The sequence below is a fragment of the Opisthocomus hoazin genome, chromosome 2 (genome assembly GCF_030867145.1).
Source record: "Opisthocomus hoazin isolate bOpiHoa1 chromosome 2, bOpiHoa1.hap1, whole genome shotgun sequence".
Taxonomy (NCBI): Eukaryota; Metazoa; Chordata; class Aves; order Opisthocomiformes; family Opisthocomidae; genus Opisthocomus; species Opisthocomus hoazin.
In genome coordinates, this window is record NC_134415.1 from 62728636 (window position 1) to 62748902 (window position 20267).

At 42.0% G+C, this 20267-nt stretch overlaps 1 protein-coding gene across 5 annotated transcripts in view; it reads right to left on the reverse strand.

The window, feature by feature from the left end:
- Positions 1 to 20267, reverse strand: part of PHACTR2 (phosphatase and actin regulator 2) — a 142574-nt gene that overhangs the window by 40592 nt on the left and 81715 nt on the right. For all 5 annotated transcript variants that reach the window (XM_075413900.1, XM_075413896.1, XM_075413898.1 and 2 more), the window contains exons 2-3: positions 11824 to 11991; positions 712 to 792 (exon numbers count right to left, since the gene is read on the reverse strand). In XM_075413900.1, coding sequence (XP_075270015.1) covers positions 712 to 792; positions 11824 to 11991 — 249 coding nt within the window. The remainder of the gene's footprint in view (positions 1 to 711; positions 793 to 11823; positions 11992 to 20267) is intronic.

Genomic DNA, 20267 nt, shown 5'->3' on the forward strand with positions numbered 1-20267 from the left:
AGCTACAGAAATTTATTTTACTCACTCAACTTTTATTTGATCTAGATTCACAGAAGATCAAGAATATCAGAAAGAATACCACTAAAAACATAATAAGATGTAGCACAGAGGCGTTAACCATGGTTTACTCAGGCTTTTTAAACACAAATTCTGGTTAATACCGGTTACTAAACCTTTGAAACATGTGGTGTCTTGCCCACGGTTTTATGTTCGTGCCGTTTGTGAATGTGGTCTGTGTGACAGTGGTGGGATCTGCACAATCCCAGCACTGGTACTTTTTGATACCTGAAATGGATGCTATTGATTTGCTTGGGGGTCACAAAGCCTGCAATTTTTCAGCCAAAATTTCTCATATCATACTCCAGTTGCTTTAGATAGCAGAATTCCACTCAAAAAATAGGTGAATCAACAACTTTAAAAAAATCTGGTAAACAGTAAGTTGGAACCACACGAGTCACATTACTTACAGGGAGCATCAAAATAGTTAAGGGTATGACCAGAAGTCAGATGGTGTACCTATGGCAGGAGCAGTTACAGAATACAAATCTCTCAGCTCCAACTTTAGTTTTTTGTCAGCTGGCCCAGACTACCTCTCATACTCCTCAGCTTTGTCTCCTTGTACCTATTTATACTACATGGAAACAGTGCAATAGTGGCTTTATCATCCATCTTTAGCACTTAGAAGCTAAATTCTAGGTAACGTGTTATCACCTTGCTCGGGCATTTCCTTCAGCACTCCCCTTCTTATCAGCTCCTCTCTGCTTTGTCTTGTCGAAATCTTCCTTTCCAACACTAAAGAAAAAGCACAGTTAAGAATAGATTTATTCCCATACTGCTGATGCCTCTGAAATATGTAGACAAAGATTTTTATTTCAAAGAAACACGGAGAAATTTTGTTTCCTCTCATTCTGCAGGAGAAGTGGTCTGGGTTTTCATGGATGCTCTCTGAAAATATTCTCCCACAATTTTGGGCACAGAAGGAGAGATTCAGCTGAGCCAATGCCTTCAGCCGAGCGAGGCTCTGTGAGGCTTCCTTTACAGTCAATGGAAAAGGGTACTTCCAAAGTGAAACTGAACTCATCCTAGCACAGGCATTTAATACGTAAAAGCACCTCTTTACCACTGACTGGGGTGACTAGCTCAGCTGGAGATACCTCCGTCTGCTTTGTAGATGTTCTGAGTTGGGAGAGATGAATCCTGCTCACAGCAAGCAACTTACAGGGCAGCCTTTACGATATGCAAACTGTTTTAAAGGAAAAAAAAACAAACCTTAAACAGAAGCTAGAAAGTTGTGTTCCAAAAGGGAATAACATCCTGATCCAGGCTGGCTGGCTTTCATGGAAAAAAATGCACCATCCTGCTTTTTAGGTTAAAAAAAAGCATACAACACACAAAAAAAGACTGTGACATGAAGCATTTCAATTATTATGTTTATTTCCCATAGGAAAAATGCTAAATAGTTTTATAGGGGAAAGAATTTACAGAAGGCAAAATAGAGCAACTCTCCACTGCACCCCACTGCCAAACCAATACAGTTTCGGCCAGTGATCTGGAAGGCCACTGTAATGATCCATGGAGCCATGGTACATGGTACATAAAATGTGAGCATCACTTGTAAAATCCTGTCTTCACTGTTAGGAAAAGTTAATCTCTCATTCTGATGGACATCAAAAACCAAGTGATGTTTGGAGCACAGGCTGAGGGCACGTGGCAAAGCTTCAGCCGTGCTAGACTTCATCCTATTAATGCTATGGGATAGGGTTATTTATCTCATCAACTCATTCAAACACTCTGGTAATCCAATCACTCTCTAGGGCCAGTCTAATTGCTGTATGCAGACTAAATACCGCAAGAACTATCGTCAACCTCACTTGGACCAGCCCAGTTGGAGTGCACAGCCGTGCGGTGAAGTGACAGCTCCTGTGAAGGCACAGAGAGAGGCAGTTTGGCTCTTCTGAGCAAGCTACCCCCCATGCACAGCACAACGTCTCTCCCTGCAGCAGGTAGCTCCGGCTGCTGACTCGCAACCAGGTTGGCGGACCTCAGACACCTGAAGGCATCACTGCTCACGGTTTCCCACCCCCCTTCTCTGCCAGGGAAGGGGACAGTTGAATTGAAGATGAAGCAGACTTCCACGCTTCTCAGATTTACAGCACCGGGTTTATTTCCCACACTGCAAAGTGCAGGGATTCAGGAAACACTCCCTATGGGATGCACTTCCCTGCCAAAAAAGCACCAACTCCTGGCAGAAGAACAGGGGCAATAACTGTTTTGACCAGCCCGGCTCAAGCTACCCACGCCTGTGAGATCAACAGCTCGTGAATGCAAACTGTACTGGTGCAAGAACATGTGAGTCGGCATTAGGTTTGTGTTTATATACTCGGGTACCTTGTGGGATCTGTCTGTCAAAGGTCAAACCTTCAAGGCATTCAAATCACTTTTGACAATATAAAGGAGCCCATAAGCGTGGCTGCAGACTCCCTTTGTAAGCCAGCCTCCTTGGGGAGGGTGTGCCAGCCTGAACTCAGATCAGGTTAGGCTGCTGCGGGTTCTGATCCTAAATTATGCAGGAACTCTTCCAGTTTTTCCCCATTACTTTTTAAGGTATGTGCCTTGCAACCGCGTGTCACACATGTTATCGGCATGGCAAACCAAGCACAGGAGCACGCCTTATTCTTGCGAAGTGTTTTTCGTGTAGGTGAACATATATATCCTCTTATTATTATTTCAGCTTTACAAGTATAATTAATTTCCTACTATTTTTCCTCTCTGCTTCCTTTTTACATCTATTTTCTTCAGGATAGTGAAATGAGATGATCTCTCATATATTTATTTATTTGTGGGACTGAATCCTATACCACTTGAAAACCATGTTCTTTCTATCAAGTTGAAGAACATTGAATCAGACCTCCCACCAATGTCTCTCTAGTTTTCAGGATGATATATTCTTTCAGTTCTACAACACTGAATTAACAACTGTACGAATTAATTATCATGGAAAATGTCAATTGGCATTAAAAGACATTAACTCCTTACACTTCTACTGGAAGGCCTCAAAGCATTTTATTAACATTACATAAGCTTCATAACATCCCTTAGACATTACTATCTCCATTTCACAGATTTGAAAATTTATGAACAGATAAGAAGGTTAAACCCCATTCCTTCATCATCTAAAATGCTGGCCACGAGTAGTGTTTTTATTTAAACTGATTAAGCCCAGTTAATTCAGCTTGAAAAGATAATTTATTTAACATATTATTTGGTCCATGGAAAGAACACAGACATCATGCTAGTACTAACTGTGAGTATCATAATTTTAATTCCTACAAAGAAAAAAGGCAGAATTTTAATTTAAATCAAAGTGATGAAAAATATGTGCCCTTGTATAAGAGGAATGAGTAGCCTGTCTGCTTACGAACCTATACTGGATGCTATTTAGCCAGGCTGGATTCATCATTATAATTTATTGCTTATTACAGACGTTGGACGATACAATACATTTCCCATTTACACAGTCAAGTATTTTGCTTATCACAGCCCAATTGCACTGAGCTTTAAGGGTCTCAAACTACTCAGCAGAGCTAATTACATTTGACTACTGTTATGTTTCAGTACACTCTTTAAAATAAGAGAGTTACAAAGTCAAGCATTCAGAAGTCAGGAAACATTTGAATGAAGGTTGACAGGTGTGCAGATGGTACAGCTTTTATCTTCTTGTTATAGATTTTACCCTTGCCACCCCCGCCTTGTTTAGGATACAACACTGTGTTCAAGGAACAGTTTCTTTGCCTAAATTTTAACCTTACCTTTCAACCTGGGGCCCAGACCTCATCTGAGGACCAACCCAAACCTTCACCTGAACAGAAAACTCTTAGTTTTCCCAAATGTCACCCCAGCAACTGAGTGAACCACAGACAACACATTTTCGTCCTTGATGCCCATGTGAAATATGCAAAGGTGTTATTGTGACTGTACAGATAGGCAACTCGTGGCATAGAAAGATTAAGTCATATTATCAAACATGCTGACCTTTAAATGTTTAATTTGAGGTCCTTTTCAGGTGTAATTTCCCACATTAAAATTGTGATAAATGAATAAAACAAACAAACAAACAACCCAAAGCACAGGAATTCAATTTGAGTTGCTTACTTATGGTTCAAAATACCTAACTAATGGAAGTGAAGCTATGAGCATTGGCCATCTGCTGCTGAACTCATGGTATAAACAACTGTATAAACAGTGATCATCTACCTGAACCATCTGGGATGGGTAGTACTATTTGTCACCTGAGAAATACTTCAGCCTCCTGCGCTCAGTGCAGGGAGAGGACTGTAGTGTGGTGCTTCCACCACTGTCCCGCTTGGCATGCTCCCTCTTCTCACCATCTCTGCCATGACTTCATCATCTGGGTCCTTCTCTTTCACAGTTTAAACTTCCTATCTTTGGTTTGCAGACCCACCTCTCTTCTCTTTCTTTTTCTCCTAGTAGAACTTGCCACAATATGCTAACCGTTCGCTTATCCCATAAGCACACCTTTATCTCTCTATTCCTGCTGATCATTGTTTTTGCAATCTTTGATTTTACAATTTATTATCTATTCCTCACTCAGGAGTAGATGGAACAACTGCATGATAAATACTGTTAGTTGTACCAGCATCATGTATCACAGAATCACAGAATGGTCGGGGTTGGAAGGGACCTCTGTGGGTCATCTAGTCCAACCCCACTGCCAAAGGAGGGTCACCTACAGCAGGCTGCACAGGACCTTGTCCAGGCGGGTCTTGAATATCTCCAGAGAAGGAGACTCCACAACCTCCCTGGGCAGCCTGTTGCAGGGCTCCGTCACCCTCAGAGGGAAGAAGTTCTTCCTCATGTTCAGACGGAACTTCCTGTGCCTCAGTTTGTGCCCATTGCCCCTTGTCCTGTCAATGGGCACCACTGAAAAGAGTCTGGCCCCATTCTCTTGACACCCACCCTTGAGATATTTATAAACATTTATTAGGTCCCCTCTCAGCGTTTTCTTCTTCAGGCTGAACAAGCCCAGCTCCCTCAGCCTCTCCTCATAGGACAGATGCTCCAGTCCCCTCATCATCCTTGCAGCCCTCCACTGGACTCTCTCCAGTAGCTCCTCATCTTTCTTGAAGTGGGGAGCCCAGAACTGGACACAGTACTCCAGATGGGGCCTCACTAGGGCAGAGTAGAGGGGAAGGAGAACCTCCCTCGACCTGCTGGCCACACTCTTCTTGATGCACCCCGGGATCCCATTAGCTTTCTTGGCAGCCAGGGCACACTGCTGGCTCATGGTCAACCTGTCGTCCACCAGGACACCCAGGTCCCTCCCCACAAAGCAGCTCTCCAGCAGGTCCGCCCCAAGCCTGTACTGATGCATGGGGTTGTTCCTCCCCAGGTGCAGGACCCTGCACTTGCCTTGATGTAGACATCCTTAAGCTGAGTGACCAGCTGATCTTGTTAACACAAATCTTTTCTGTCATGTGTATATAATAATGTGTGTATATTTATCTGTGAATAGATATGTCTGTGAATATACATATGTTAATATGTCTGTGATATATATGTTATATAGATATTTATGTGTATATACCAAAGTGTGAATATATATAACATTTCAACATTAACATAGTGTTTATAACACTAAGTAATAATAAAACAGAAATAACAATTACTCTATCTGTATACATGTATGTGTTGAGATCAATTACACAAACAAGTCAGTCCTGACTGTTAGTGTAATTGCTCATCAGTCCTTGCCTACTGAGGAAGGCTGAGGTGAGGCGGGCTCCACTCTCTGACATCACGCTCCAACAGACTCAGAAAATCCCATGTCAAAATCTTTCCCCTACTGCACTCAAAAGCAATGCTTGCCCTGACTTCAGGTGTAATTGTCAGCAAGCATGTGAATTTATCACGCTGTATGCAGCCCTCATTTAATACAGTAAATCTTATTCGAACAAAGGATCCCACAAACATTTGTATTTTTAGCCCAATACAAATAATAGTAACACTAGTCACAAGAACAGTTTACCTCAAAAAGCAGTCTCCATCCCTCCCTCTCTACCCGCTCAAAAGAGACTGCTCAGTGATACTCAGCAGCTACAAACCTCAGGCAGTCTTAAAACCCATTCTCTGACGCAGAGAGTGCTGTGAGAGTCTGGATATTCTCCAGTCTTTAGTTCTGCTCTTCTAAGAGCAGCTCAAGAGAATTCTGATTTTTAATTTTTCTCTGACCTAGTAAGAGCTAAAATCGCCTTCTGCTCCCTGACTGCATATAGTCTTGCAGAGGAGCTTTGAAGTGGCATCTGCTTCGTGCCAAGACACAAACTGCTGCCTTCTTTTCCTTCACAGCAAAACATTGCAGAAGGGAGAAACTCTTGAGATGATGCCATTGTTTGTTTTTACTTAATTTTGAAAGCCCTCTAGGCAGAAAGCATACAACCAGTGCCCAGAGAACAGATTTTCTGAGATACAGCATGGAAAATATGTCGCTAAAGGAAAAAAATCCAACCATCATTTCCACATTGGCACAAACACTTCCGCATCTAGTCCTCCATCTTTTTTTGATGTTTGTGGTATTTGCTGTTTATGAACATCTTTGAGTTGCTAGCACAAAGTCATGTGAGATTTTGTCAAAGCACTGCATGGTACGTGCCCTGGCAAAGCTGTAGGAAGAACCTAACTCAAAAAGCCTATTGAAAACCCAGATAAAGCAATAAAAGCTCTTTCCAATAGCCCGCATTCTGTCTTAGAAGAAACTCTTTCTTTAGCTGCACACAGATCTATCAAGTTGTAGCCCTGTTAAGAAAACAGGCAATACATGTGACAATCATCGTACTGTCCCATGGGCTCAGGCCAGGAAACCGGCTCCCTGCATGTCAGATGCGCGCGCACACACGTACACACATAAACCCTGTTCTGTATTGTGAATACATCTCTGGTCTAGTAGTCTGAGGAAGAGGATTTCCTGCAGGGTTTTTATTTCGTATGGATGTTTTCCCATTTCTTCCTCTAGTTAGATAAGCAAGTTTCTTCTGCTGCGTCAGTTAGTGTGCAGCAATGGGCAACTTGCCAAGTAAATGCACCTTCTCGGTCTCTGTTGGTCCTGGGTCTGTTTCCTCAAGAGATACAGGCATAACTGTTTTTTAGTTGTTTTTTTTTCTCCATCTGAAACTACCATCTGAGGCATGATAAATGCAATCCAAAGCAGTTTTCATTTCAAATTCCAGCCTCACAGGAAGCACATACACAAATGTAAGTGATTGCATACCTTACAGGGAGTTTAAAAGCAAATCAGTATCTCCCTATAGCTCTGGGGCTTCCTGACAGTGAACTAGTCCTCAGACATGTAAACATCTTCTTTCACTAACTGCATTTGCACTGAAAAGCTACAGCTTATTCATGATGCACCTGGGGCCAGCACCCTGTCTGTTTCTGGGATTTCTGGGGACACAACCCCTCACAGTTAGTGCTGCAGAACAGTACAATTTATCCCTATTTTTCTCTATATGGAAATACGTGGGGAGCTCATCTGCATTTCTGGTCAAGACAGAGGAAGAAATGCAGGAGGGCACTGAAAGTCAACCCATAAATGACTTATCCTGGTCCACTCCAACGAGCACTCCTAGCACTACGACTGGGCATCCAGCATAAATGAAAGATTATACCTAGCCCACAACCGGCTTCTGGCACAGGACAGAAAGTACAGCCAGACTTGGAAGAAAAAGCTTTGTGTGCAGACAGGAGAGTAAACACCAATAACACCTAAGCAAGACTATGATCTGTATTTGCCTTGAAGATCAGGTACTCCAAATCTTCACTCTGAAGAGATTAATCGGTACTTAGATACATTCTTCTTTCGCAACATAAAAGCTCTGGGAACTGTTCTTGTACCACTGTTGTACAGCCAAATGCCTGAATTGGTCAGTTACATCGTAGAGAGTCACAAGGGGTAAAAGTCTTATATGAAATTTAGGGGGAAAATAATTTGGGAGCCTTTTATTTATTTTCAGAACTCTCATAACCGATATCAAACAGGTTTACTTTCTTTCCTTCTCCCTAGCTTAGTGAGCCAGTCTTGCTGGTTGTGAGGTGAAAGTCAGTATTTTCAGGTATTACAGAACTCTCAGAGTTTCCTTTAAAGGAAAAAAAAGCACTAAATATTCTGATGGTTGGCAAAGTGCATGTGAACTGGGACATACAAATATAAGCTGATATACTGAATGTACAAAATCATACAAAAGTTTTGAAAACCTGAAATTAATTCCCTATGTCACTATGTTTGTACAATTCCACCCAAATAAATCAAATTTTACAGTGTAGCAGGATGGATAAACAGAATTTTATTAAAAATAGAGCAAATGTACTCCATAGAGAAAAAAAATCAATCTACTAAACAATAAGAAAATATCAAAAATTCCCAAACCTCCTGTATAACATCTTAAGTTCTGTTCACCAAGACGTGCATTGAATTTTGCATATTTACTCTTCACAAACTATATAGGCACTTAAATACTGTAGTTTATATAATTCAGAGCATTAGAATTGTTTTACATTTTATTAGCTGTTTTATGTTATTAAATATAATAGCAGTCTTTACTGTATATGAGCTTATGTATGTACTACACAGTTATCTAGCAGGATGCTAGCAAAACAATGAAGTAAAAAACGAAAGGTTTTTCAGGATAATTTAAAAGTCCATATAGAATATGATACTTCTAGATACACAAGATACATTAAGCACTTAGTGAATCAATTGCATTAGTTGCTCTTTAAATATGAAGTCTTGTGACTGGACTTATAGCAGGGACTTCAGTTAGTCAAATGTTACCTCCTCCTGCATTGAACTTTTCCCATCTGCTATACCATTTACAGAGATACTTCACTGTGCAACTTCCACTTTTCAATACATAAAAATATATAATCATGTATTCAACTGGCCAAAAGAGCTCCCACTTATATGATCTATGTACTATGCTTATCTTTCACCATCCTCTGTTCACCTTCTGCCAATTTGTGGTGCAAATTCTCCTAACTTTGTTGCATTTCTGTTTGCACACTGGTGCTCTCCATTTTCAAGAAAAGATTGATCACAAAACAAAGCTTTAATTTTAAAAAAAGGCAAGGAGGTCTCTATTACTCTTTTAGTTCCCAGACCTGAAAGGCAGTGCTGCAAAACAACAGCTGAAACGAAAAAAATCAGTTTGTCTAACTTGTAAGAAGTCATCCAAAAGAGTGGCTCTGCTTTTCCTCTCTGCTTCAGTGTGCTTTATTAGATACTAATCACAATGCTAGGACACAAATCCAAGTGGTAGCTTTCACAGAAGAGTAAAAGGTACGTCTTGTTATATTTTGCTGGATTTGTTTTTAGCTAGATCAGATTTGTGATCGGCTCACCACAAAACTTGTGCCAGTACACAAGAGGCAGTGGAAGTAAAAAGACACAGCTGAGAGAACTGGGAAGAGAAATTACTGCTTGAAAATCAGTTCTGAGGTACTTAAGATGGACACTGCTTCCCAATAATTACCACTTTCTTAAGAGAAATAAACGCAGCTATGCATTGAGAGCGCACAGTGGCAAAACCAGAATCAGAATGCAAACCATTATGCACTCTGCTGTAATGTTACTAGTACCTTAGCTCTGATGGCCCAGCTATACGAATGCAGCAAGGTTCAGGGAGGGAAATAACAACCCTTATTACAAAGTACTGTAGCTGTATGGCACCTGAAAAGGGCATTTTGTGGCTCAAAGTTTGTCTACTTGTACCTAGATAGTAACTTTAAAGATTGATTTTCATTACAGTTCTGAGATTATTTAATGTTCGCTGTCCATTACATCTACTGTTGGGCATCGCCATTTTTCAGGTTCTCACCTTGGGATAAATCGTCCTGAATAACTCCATCTGAAGTCAGTGCCAATGGGAACTGTGGGCTCTCCATATCCCTGAAAGGACTTGAGGGACCACACCACCACAAACAAGACAGGCAAATTAAGTACAAGCAAGTAACTAATGAGGCATTTTTGGAAATATTGACCTTAATTTCTTTGTGCCTAATTTCCTCCTTCTGTAAAAGAAATACAAACACATGCTTTGCCTTGGTGTTATAAGAATTGATGTGTCATGCTTGTAAGACTGGATTGAGGCATTCTAAAGAAAGACAGTACAACATAAGAAATACTGTATTTAACATGAGCTTACCAAATATTGATTTGTAAAAAATAGCTGCAAAATGACACATGCATTATTATTTAATGGCATAATAATTTAACAGATGCTAATATGTTATGCCAGTTTGTGGAATCTCTGTATACACAGCTTATGAATGGTGATTATTCTGGACAATTCACTGCATATAAAATCACATACCTGTCCAAGAGCAGCTGCAGAATATTCAGGAGTCATCAACTAGAAACAACTCCACCCTAGCAATATGATAAAAGTACTGGGGAAGCTGAAAAAAACTGGAAGCAATGAAGAAGACAGCAGACTGAGGGGATTTTTTTTGATTGCAGTAGTGGAAGAAATTGTGGGGGTTTTGTTGCAGGGTACCCAGCAAAATTAAAAAAAAAAAAAAAAAAAGAAAGGAAAGAGAGATTGAGAGAAGGGTTTGTGAATCTCAGAAAGACTGTTCAAAACTACTGTTGGTATCTGGAGTGATGATGGCACCACAGAAGATGGCTTCTTTTTGCCTTTTATGTAAATAAAGCATGTTTTAGAAGCTACACTGCAAAATCATAGAGTTCCTTGCTGTAATTGTCAGGGCTTGCTATGGGTTTAAAATGTCAAGCAGTGTAAGAGTTCAGGAGAGCCTACCGAGGACACTTTCGGAGATTAGTACTGGTTTTATTGCCTAGAGCCATGGAAGACAGTGGAGAGAGGGCTTGCACTGTGGTAATGAGGCTGAAGAGCTCATAGATGCTCCCTGGACTTTGATTAAGCTCAAGTTTAGAAAAGCATAGCATCAAATATCTGAATCCCAAAACAGAAGTTTGGGATTTTTCTGGAGAAAGCTTGGCCAAAGCTGTGACGCAGAGACACACACACACATATATGCAGGGTGGCATTCAGTTTGCTAAATGTGGGTGTCTACAGCCACTTGAGATGCCCCAGGGTTTCAGAGATGTCTGCATGGGGATGGCAAATACGATGCAGAACCTTCTGGGAGAGCAGCCAGGACACCCCAGAGCATGTCAGGAGGCACCAAGCACCTCCATTTAGTCAACTGAATCCCATCCCTCAATATTCCGCTTTTTCAGAAGGAATATAGTTCGACCACAGCATTTTACTTCAGACCATTCTTTAAGCCTCGCTAACAGGGGAGTGAGGGGGCAGAGCAGCCTGCACGAAGCCAGCGGTCGCAAAGCTGATCCTCATTCTTCTGCTCGGCATGGCCACATCTGGTTCTCTTCTCTGAATAGACCAAACTTGTGTCCCCATGAAGGCAAGGTTTGTTTCATAATCCAAGTCAATGATTATTAGGAGGATGCAGAGACATTTCCAACATGTTTGAGGATACATAATATAGAGCCTAGTGTTTCTCAGTTTTTTTAAAAAAAAGAGTACTGTCAACATGAAAGAACATCATATATAATATATAGTAAACAAACTGCATATTTTTGGTAATAGGTTCAGGACAGAAGCTGAACAAGGTTAGGTGCTTCCTTGCCAAGGATCAAACTGGTTTTCTGTATGTCAAATACTGTGCCTAAATGATCCCTGCCACAAGCTCCAAGAGCTTTTCAAATATTACTCTGCAAAGCCACCACAGTGTTTTCTACTATTTGCCACCAAAGGGCCACAGACATACCTGCTGACGTTTCTCTGAATTTTTCACTAGTCTTCTTCTTCCGCCATTTCCAAGGTTTAAAGATTTTTCCAATGGTAGAGAGTTTGCCCTTCCTCTTGAAGGGGGGAGTTTGGGATCCTGGGGCTGGTCCATCCGAGTTAGCAATTGAAGCCTTATCCAAACCATCAACTGTACAAACAAGAAAAGTAAAGGTAACTGAAGGATGGAAAACAAAATGGTACCCGAGAGCTGAACTCCACCACCAGACTGCAATAGGCTGCGTGTGGGTCCACGTGTCTTCTGTCCCAGAAGGTAGCCAAAGGGCACCTGACTGCAGCTCGGTGTCACCAGCCCGTCCCCAGCTCAGCCAGACCTAGGCTTCACTGCTGCCCAGCACCTCAGCTGCGGCGAGCCAGAGCGTGCTCCTCATGATGCACATCTGGCACGTCTGCACGCTTCTGCAGCTCTTCAGCGCTACTGGAGAATTTCTTTCAACACATATTTGGGTGACTTTTTCCCTTCCTTTGGTAAAGCTGAATAACTAGCTGTCATCATACAGAAAACAAAACCCTTACAATGTAAAAACATAAACTATTTCTTTGGAGTAAAATAAATTCTTTCTTAAGCGAGCTCTAAAGATAACTGTTCTGGCAGCGGAACGGAAATAGGTCCGTTTGACGTCCCTAGTAATCAGTCATTCACAGCACAGCCTGCTGTGAGTCAGGCTTCTTATTAACAACACGTATTTAACAATAAGCTTCTGGGCTATAGCCAAAATTTAACGAAGGATTACTTTTCTGCAAACACATATTGAGTGATATGAAAGCCAATATTTATCATTGATGGCTGTACAATCAAGTTTTGTGAACTAAATTAAGACTATTTCCACAACATTCCGTAGCATACAGTTAAAATAAATTTCCCAGAAATTTTCCTGAGAAGTCTGCTGTTATCTATTTCTATTTAAGAACTGAGGTTTCTTATGGCCTTCCATTCACAGTCCTGCAAACACTTCAGATGTGCTTAATTTTATTCACGTGAGCAGCTTCAGTGAAGTAACTGCGATTACTTACGTACATAAAATTAATCACAGGCTTCAATGTTTGCAGCATAAGGGCTCTGTAATCGCTTTCATTCATCTAAACATTCTAATTATAACCAATTCGGAACAGAGTTGATGCCACTGTCAACAGTAATAATGATAATCATAGATCATTAAATCAGAAAGTGCTATTCAAAGAAGGAAATATCACTGTCCCCATTTTACAGATGGAAAATATGAAGCACGGGATTGTTAAGTGCTTAATTTTATGTTTGCCAAATGGCTTCCTGAATCCTGGTCCTGTGTCCTAGCTGCTAAAAAGATACATATTCAGACACATAACATCATGGTGCAATCTTATTCTTCTGTTTCTCAGACAAATGGCATTTAATGAGTCCTATATTTGTCCTAGACTTTAGATTGATCCAGGATGCTAAGAAAAAAAATCTTTTCTGTGAGAAAGCTGATGTAATGCAATTGGAGTCCAAGAAACTTTATTTCCAATGTTTTGAAATAAAGTACTGGGAAAAAAAGATCCATTGTATAACTTTACTGAAGTCTTATGAAGTTAAAACCAGATATAAATTTGTATGAAAATGATAGCATTTAAATCAAAAAATGCGAGAGAGTTATGCCATAAAATGTAATAAATTCTATACTGCCAGAGAGATGGAACAGAGATATGGAAAACTTCTCCATGATAATTACTATTATTTAGATGTATTGGAATTTAAAGCTTTTATTTAAGTGTTTTGCTTGAGTACTTTCTGGTCTACAATGTGGAGATAAGATGGAAGAAAGGCACATAAATGGGCTTCAAATGTAAAAAGCCAAGATTTTGGTAAGGACCCAGATATGTCTACCCCTTGCACAAGTACAAAACCCCAGCTTCCTTGCTTGCTCATCCTAGAGAACATAACAGCGAGATCTTTAGGGACGTTTAAGCAGAAACTCCCTTAAAACAAGCCAGCCGCCACCCTACAGACTCTGAGCAGCTGTGTGAGAGGTGGGGATGAGAAGACCACCAAAGGCAGCGAGCAGATCTGCAGACAGAGAGGGGCATGGGACAGCAGAAAGACCTCTGCGGGGGTCCCTCATCTGGAATTAGGGATCACACTTTTGTCTAGGCTTACAGTCACTGCCTATTGTTGTTGTACAATCCCTTACGGAATACAGAAGCTTCTGCTCGAAACTGTGGATCTAAGGGAGAAGCACATTTACTTGGAAGGTAGTTACAAAGCTTAGAGGGCTAAATTTATCTTGGCAATTCCAGCTGCTGTAAGAAGGGTCAAAGGCCACAGCTCACATCTGGGGAGAGCTGGCTTAGACGTAAGGAAAACACTTGCAGGAGGTAGGCGGCACAGCACTGGAGCAGGTCTTGGGAGGCTTTGGAAGCTCAGTCAGGCAAGCCAGGGCTGACTTCACCCACTGTTGGTAACAGTCCCACTCTGAGTGAGGGACTGAACTGAGCTACCTCCTGAGGTCTCTCCCAGGCAAGGGATGTAGTGCTAAGGGATGTGGAAAGACACGGTTGCTCTGTGAAATCTGTGCAAGTAAATCCAAAGAATCAGAAGTGAAGTGCTGAAGAAAAGAGACCAAGATCTGGTGGCTGAAGAGTTTTGTCCTGGGACAGGAGCCAAGCATTATCGCACTGGCAGAGGCAGTCCATCAGCTCGTTAGAGGGAAAAGCCACCCGCTCCTTGGAGGCAGTGGGACAAAACTCATGTTCTTGTCTCCACCGGCTTAGGAAGGCTGGGTTATTGACGTGAAGAGCCTGCACCCTGGTGATAGACAGCACACTCTTTATAAACATAGATCTTTTCAAATCCTCCTGGGTCGTGGAGTCCAGTCTGTTGTAGGCAACCACTTTCTCAAAAGCCTCATGTAAATTTTTCCCTCCAGTACCTACCAGCAGGAATGGAGGAGGATTAAGGCTCCAATAGCTCCCCGCAGAGAAGTATGGATTTGCATCAGTCTCTGCTCTGCCCTCTGCTGAAAATATTTAATTCTGAAATAATGATATTCATCCTAGCTAAAGAAATCTGTCTGCTTCATATGAGCTAACACACGAAAAAAGGGATCCATTTCATGGCGAGTAATTCTGTTAGGGAAGACTGCAACTTTTGAAAACAGGATTCAACATTAACTCATTCCAACAACAAAAGATGAGGAGCTGATTTATCAAATGAGTTCAACAAGGTCTCATAATTGGGAATTTACTACACCATCGACCTTGTACCAGTTCCTTCGTTTGAAAGAAGGAATAAGCATGGCCAAACATCACAGATTGATTTCAGAAGTAATCAAAGATAAAGTAACACTTCCAGGAAAAAGGACTTAGATATATTCAAAGCAATCATAAGGTAGCACATTTTACCAATTAATAAACTGCCTAGGAAAGAAAACAATTTCAGCAATGACGTTCCAGAGCATTTATGGAAAGATCTTTTCAAAAGCTATTACTCCTCATCTTTGAAACACTCAGCAGGAAATTGATGTTTAAGATTGACACTGTTTGCTTTATAGGTCATGTACTATTTAAGAATAAAGCGGTGTATTTTTCACCTCAGAGAGCTTATGTACCTTCTATTAATCATTATAAATGTTATACATATTCACTGAGATGAAAGGAAACATCTTAGCTTTCCAAGATTAGAGAGGCTTGGTCACTTGCGTTATTCTTTTATTTGTACAGTGTCCTGAAGTCCTGCCTTCTGCCCACCATCTTAAAAAAGCCAGTGAGTCACTTCATTGCCTTCAGTAAACATCATTACTAAGTTTGACATGAGGACTTACAAGTTTATGGCATAGTTTATGTTATTATATTCCAGTCCTTTGCCTTAGGTGTAGGTTTTACATCTGAAGGATAAAATGTGTACATAAGACGGATAAGAAGGAAGTATATGAACCACATATGTTGACATCATGCAAAGAGGAGATCTTGTCGTAAAAGACCTACAGCACTACCTGAGACACTGCAAAGCCCAGTCACGCTGGCACAGGCCATGAGCTAGATGAGGGATACAAAACGGGCAGCCCCTCCCCGAGCTTGTGGGCAGCCACAACGATTAGATCAGCTTACGGATGGCCCCAATTTTCCTGTAAACGCCCAAAGATGGAAATGCCTGAGCACGTCTTATCCTAGGAAGGCTACTTGCAATGAGCAACACTGATCTCTGTAGCTGCCTAGGAGACACTCTTCTGCTGTGAGTGATCTCCAGAGATGTTGTGCGGCTGAAGCAGGCATGTGCATTCATCACTGTTTTCCCCGGGCATGGTACACTTCAGCACTGAGGCATCCATGTCAGCACTGACACACGCTAACACCTTCTTCAGGTAAGAACTTACAACTAACTTTACAAAAGCAAAATGCAACAAAAAAACTATCCATCAGATCATTTCAAGCAAGTCTAACATAAATTACTCTCAAATAAATAACTGTGACTCTGCTGGTTTCAGGCCTTTCAATCTGGAACACAGTAATACCATTTTTAAAAGCTTTGACTTAAAGAAAATTCATGATCAGAAAAAGCAGGCTACATTCACGCTGTAAGTTGTTCTGTATTTTTCCTTCTGTGTATTTTTACTCTTGGCAGTGACAGTGGAAAGCAGTAGAAGAACCTAACCTCACAAATGAATACTAGGAGTAATACAACATATATGGGGAAAAAACCCAACACCATCCTGTCCTTACGCTATTCTTTTTCTAGTAGAACCATATTTTAACAGTTAACAGATCAAAATTCCTTGTTTGTAGTTTACTACTAGTAATTTGAGTCACTGATGATTTAAAAAAGGTCAGATCTGAGTAATTAAGTAGCTAGCTACAGTAGGAGTACACTCCAAACATTTTTCAGTAGAAGAATCCTTTACTGAATCCATATAGTTTTAAGATTCCTTCTTACGTTAGTTCACACACACATCTAGTCCTAACGAGAAAGAGTTTATGAGATAACTTCGTTGTAATTTAGTAGGGAATGTCTCATAAAGTTCCTGTTTAATAATTGTTATCTGAACGGTGTCTTAAATGGAGTTTTGTGCTGTGTGGCCAATAGCAATGCATGATATGAAAAACATGAATAATTTTAATTTAGTCTTAGAGAGACTCCAAGCTGATGACAAGTACACTCGAATCACTGCTAATAAATGAGGTTTAATTAGTTTATTCTCATCACAAAGATTCTTGAGATCCTGGAGTAAAAAGCACTTAGGGTGACATCCAAGAAAAGAAACCAGGCAGAACTTAGGTGTGTATGTCAAAAGTTGTGCTATTGGGAGCCTGAGAAACTCTGATGAGATGCTCCCTGACTCTGAAGGTACAGGTGCTGTAATTCATGACATTAAAACTTTCACAGCAGAGTGGCTTTAGTGATGAAGTCAGCCTGGGATGTTTCTTCTCTGCCTTTCCATCTGCTCATTCCTGACTCTAAAAAAATATGCCATCCCTTCAGGTGCAAAAATATAACTGTTCATTGGGCTCCATTGCAAGCAGATCTCTGAATGATCCCAACCAAAAATGCTTCCCTTTCCCCCCCTGTTTCCTTTTTAAAAGGTTATTTCTAACCTGGGCCACTTCAGTGAATTAGTCTTCAGCACGGTCCTACAAACACTTGAGGTGTCAGGGCTGGGCGAGGAGCGAGCTGTGACATGGGGTGGGAGCCGGTGCCCAGGCTGGGCAGGCGGCTTCGACCACCTTCACAGCTATGTCCGGGACACCAGGACACTCACTCCAGACAGGACACCAGGATGCTCCAGCCATGAGCCTGACAGTGCGACACAGCCTGGCACATACCATGTGAACCTGGGTGAGACCACAAAATAAGCATGCTTTGGCCTACATCATTCACAGGGTAAGTGGAGGACTTGGGTTCCTCCCCCCTCTGAACAAATAAGGGCTGAAATCAACTATCCATCCCTTCCCAAAGAAGAACACCATGTGAGTAGAAGTCATGGTCCTCTGCAGCAAGCAGTTTTGGGGCCATTCAGCCACGAGCAAGAGAGAGAACACCAGGAGGAATGTGATGCCGTACTAAGTTACTGAAGATCACTCATTTACAAAGATACAGGAATTCATATACAGCACGGGTGATGCAAGGTGTAGAAGCCTTCTGTGAGAAAAACAGTCTCTGTCTTATTGAACTTCTTCATCAAAGACCTAGAATAAGAGTTAGAGTGTACCCTCAGCAAGTTTGCTGATGGCACAAAACTGGGAGGAGTAGTGGATACACCGGAGGGCTGTGCTGCCATTCAGCGTGACCTGGACAGGCTGGAAAGTTGGGCAGAGAGGAATCTGATGAGGTTCAACAAGGACAAGTGCAGGGTCCTGCACCTGGGGAGGAACAACCCCATGCACCAGTACAGGCTTGGGGCGGACCTGCTGGAGAGCTGCTTTGTGGGGAGGGACCTGGGAGACCTGGTGGACGACAGGTTGACCATGAGCCAGCAGTGTGCCCTGGCTGCCAAGAAGGCCAGTGGTATCCTGGGGTGCATTAAGAAGAGTGTGGCCAGCAGGTCGAGGGAGGTTCTCCTTCCCCTCTACTCTGCCCTAGTGAGGCCCCATCTGGAGTACTGTGTCCAGGGCTGGGCTCCCCAGTTCAAGAAAGATGAGGAGCTACTGGAGAGAGTCCAGCGGAGGGCTATGAAGATGACGAGGGGACTGGAGCATCTGTCCTATGAGGAGAGGCTGAGGGAGCTGGGCTTGTTCAGCCTGAAGAAGAGAACGCTGAGAGGGGACCTAATAAATGCTTATGAATATCTTAAGGGTGGGTGTCAGGAGGATGGGGCCAAACTCTTTTCAGTGGTGCCCAGCGACAGGACAAGGGGCAATGGGCACAAACTGAAGCACAGGAAGTTCCGTCTGAACATGAGGAAGAACTTCTTCACTCTGAGGGTGACGGAGCCCTGCAACAGGCTGCCCAGGGAGGTCGTGGATTCTCCTTCTCTGGAGATATTCAAGACCTGCCTGGACAAGGTGCTGTGCAGCCTGCTGTAGGTGACCCTGCTTTGGCAGTGGGGTTGGACTAGACCCACAGAGGTCCCTTCCAACCCAAACATTCTGTGATTCTGTGATTCAGCACTTTAGATGGGAATGTACAATAACACTCGAATCTTTCTCATACTGAAAAAAATTATTACAGGATTCCAATGCTACTAAACCTTCCAGATGAGTAGTCAGAAGTGTTTTTTATTTCCTCTGTCTCTCTACTCCCCTTGCCTGCACCATTCTCCACAACTGATCAAATCTTGCTGGAGGACTGGGATGTATATTTAAGGGATTCTTTCTCACACTGGGGATGTTAAGTACAAAACTGCACCTGCAGAGTGGCAAGCTCTTTCTTTTCTCCATCCCTCTGGGTGCTGCACCTTCCACATTGCAACCCCTTCTCCCACCCATTCGCCTCCCAAGACTCACTCACCCGCACTGCAATTCTGCTCTGGATCCTTGTCAAAAAAAGCAAGGTTCAGAGTGGCCAGAGGAAGGAGAGGTCTGTCTCCAGCCTCCCCTCCTCCCCACTGCTGCAGAAGACAACCAAGAGGGGAAAAGGCACTGAACCAAGTGCTCTGCCAATATCGAGGTACTAAGGTAGTACTGGCATCTAACACATCCACTAGCATTGGGTTTCTTGCCCTGTTACCAAGGTATCACTACATCACCCTTAAAGTGTATGAGGATAGCCCTTTTATTGTAATACAGGTGACTCAGGGCATTGCCACATCTAACCATAAATGAATTAAGAAACACAACAGAAGATGCAATGGCTTCAGTTCAAAGCTACCTCATGTGTGGATCTGAGTCTGAATGATTCTGATGCTTATTAACCACCAGTTAGCTAGTACATTTATTTTTTTCTCCTCCTCTCACTGCATCCAACTGCCTCGCAGGGATGTGCTGAAAAAGTCATCTTGGTTTATTAAGACCTCAAAACCTCTTCTGACAATGTTATGATTTTCTATACAGTCTTGCCAAAGGGCACAGAGTAGGAAGTCGCGAGGTTTATGCCAACAAAATCAACATGTTTATGCAGCTGCACATTATCCCCATTTAGTGACAAGAACAATAACTCATCGACTTGCTACAGAGTATGGTAAGCTGCTTATTCCTGGAGCTTACTGTAAAAAAAATCGAGACGCTGCATGGTAAAATGTTTGACGTGGTCATTAAAACCCAGAAGTCATTCTGACACTATCAATGTCATTTTTAATAAATCTCTCAAATTCTGTAATGTTCTATTGATTTTTCCTAACCAGTACCAGATGGAAAGATGGGTCTTTTTTCTTTCTCCCTTTTTATTTTCTGCTTGGAAGGGAAAAAATGCAACTAATCCCCAGTGGATAAACTGACAAATGGGAGAGCTATAATCTACCTCCGAGCAGCACAATGAATTGGCATCTGAATGCTTTTGCCTTGCCATACATCTGGAGT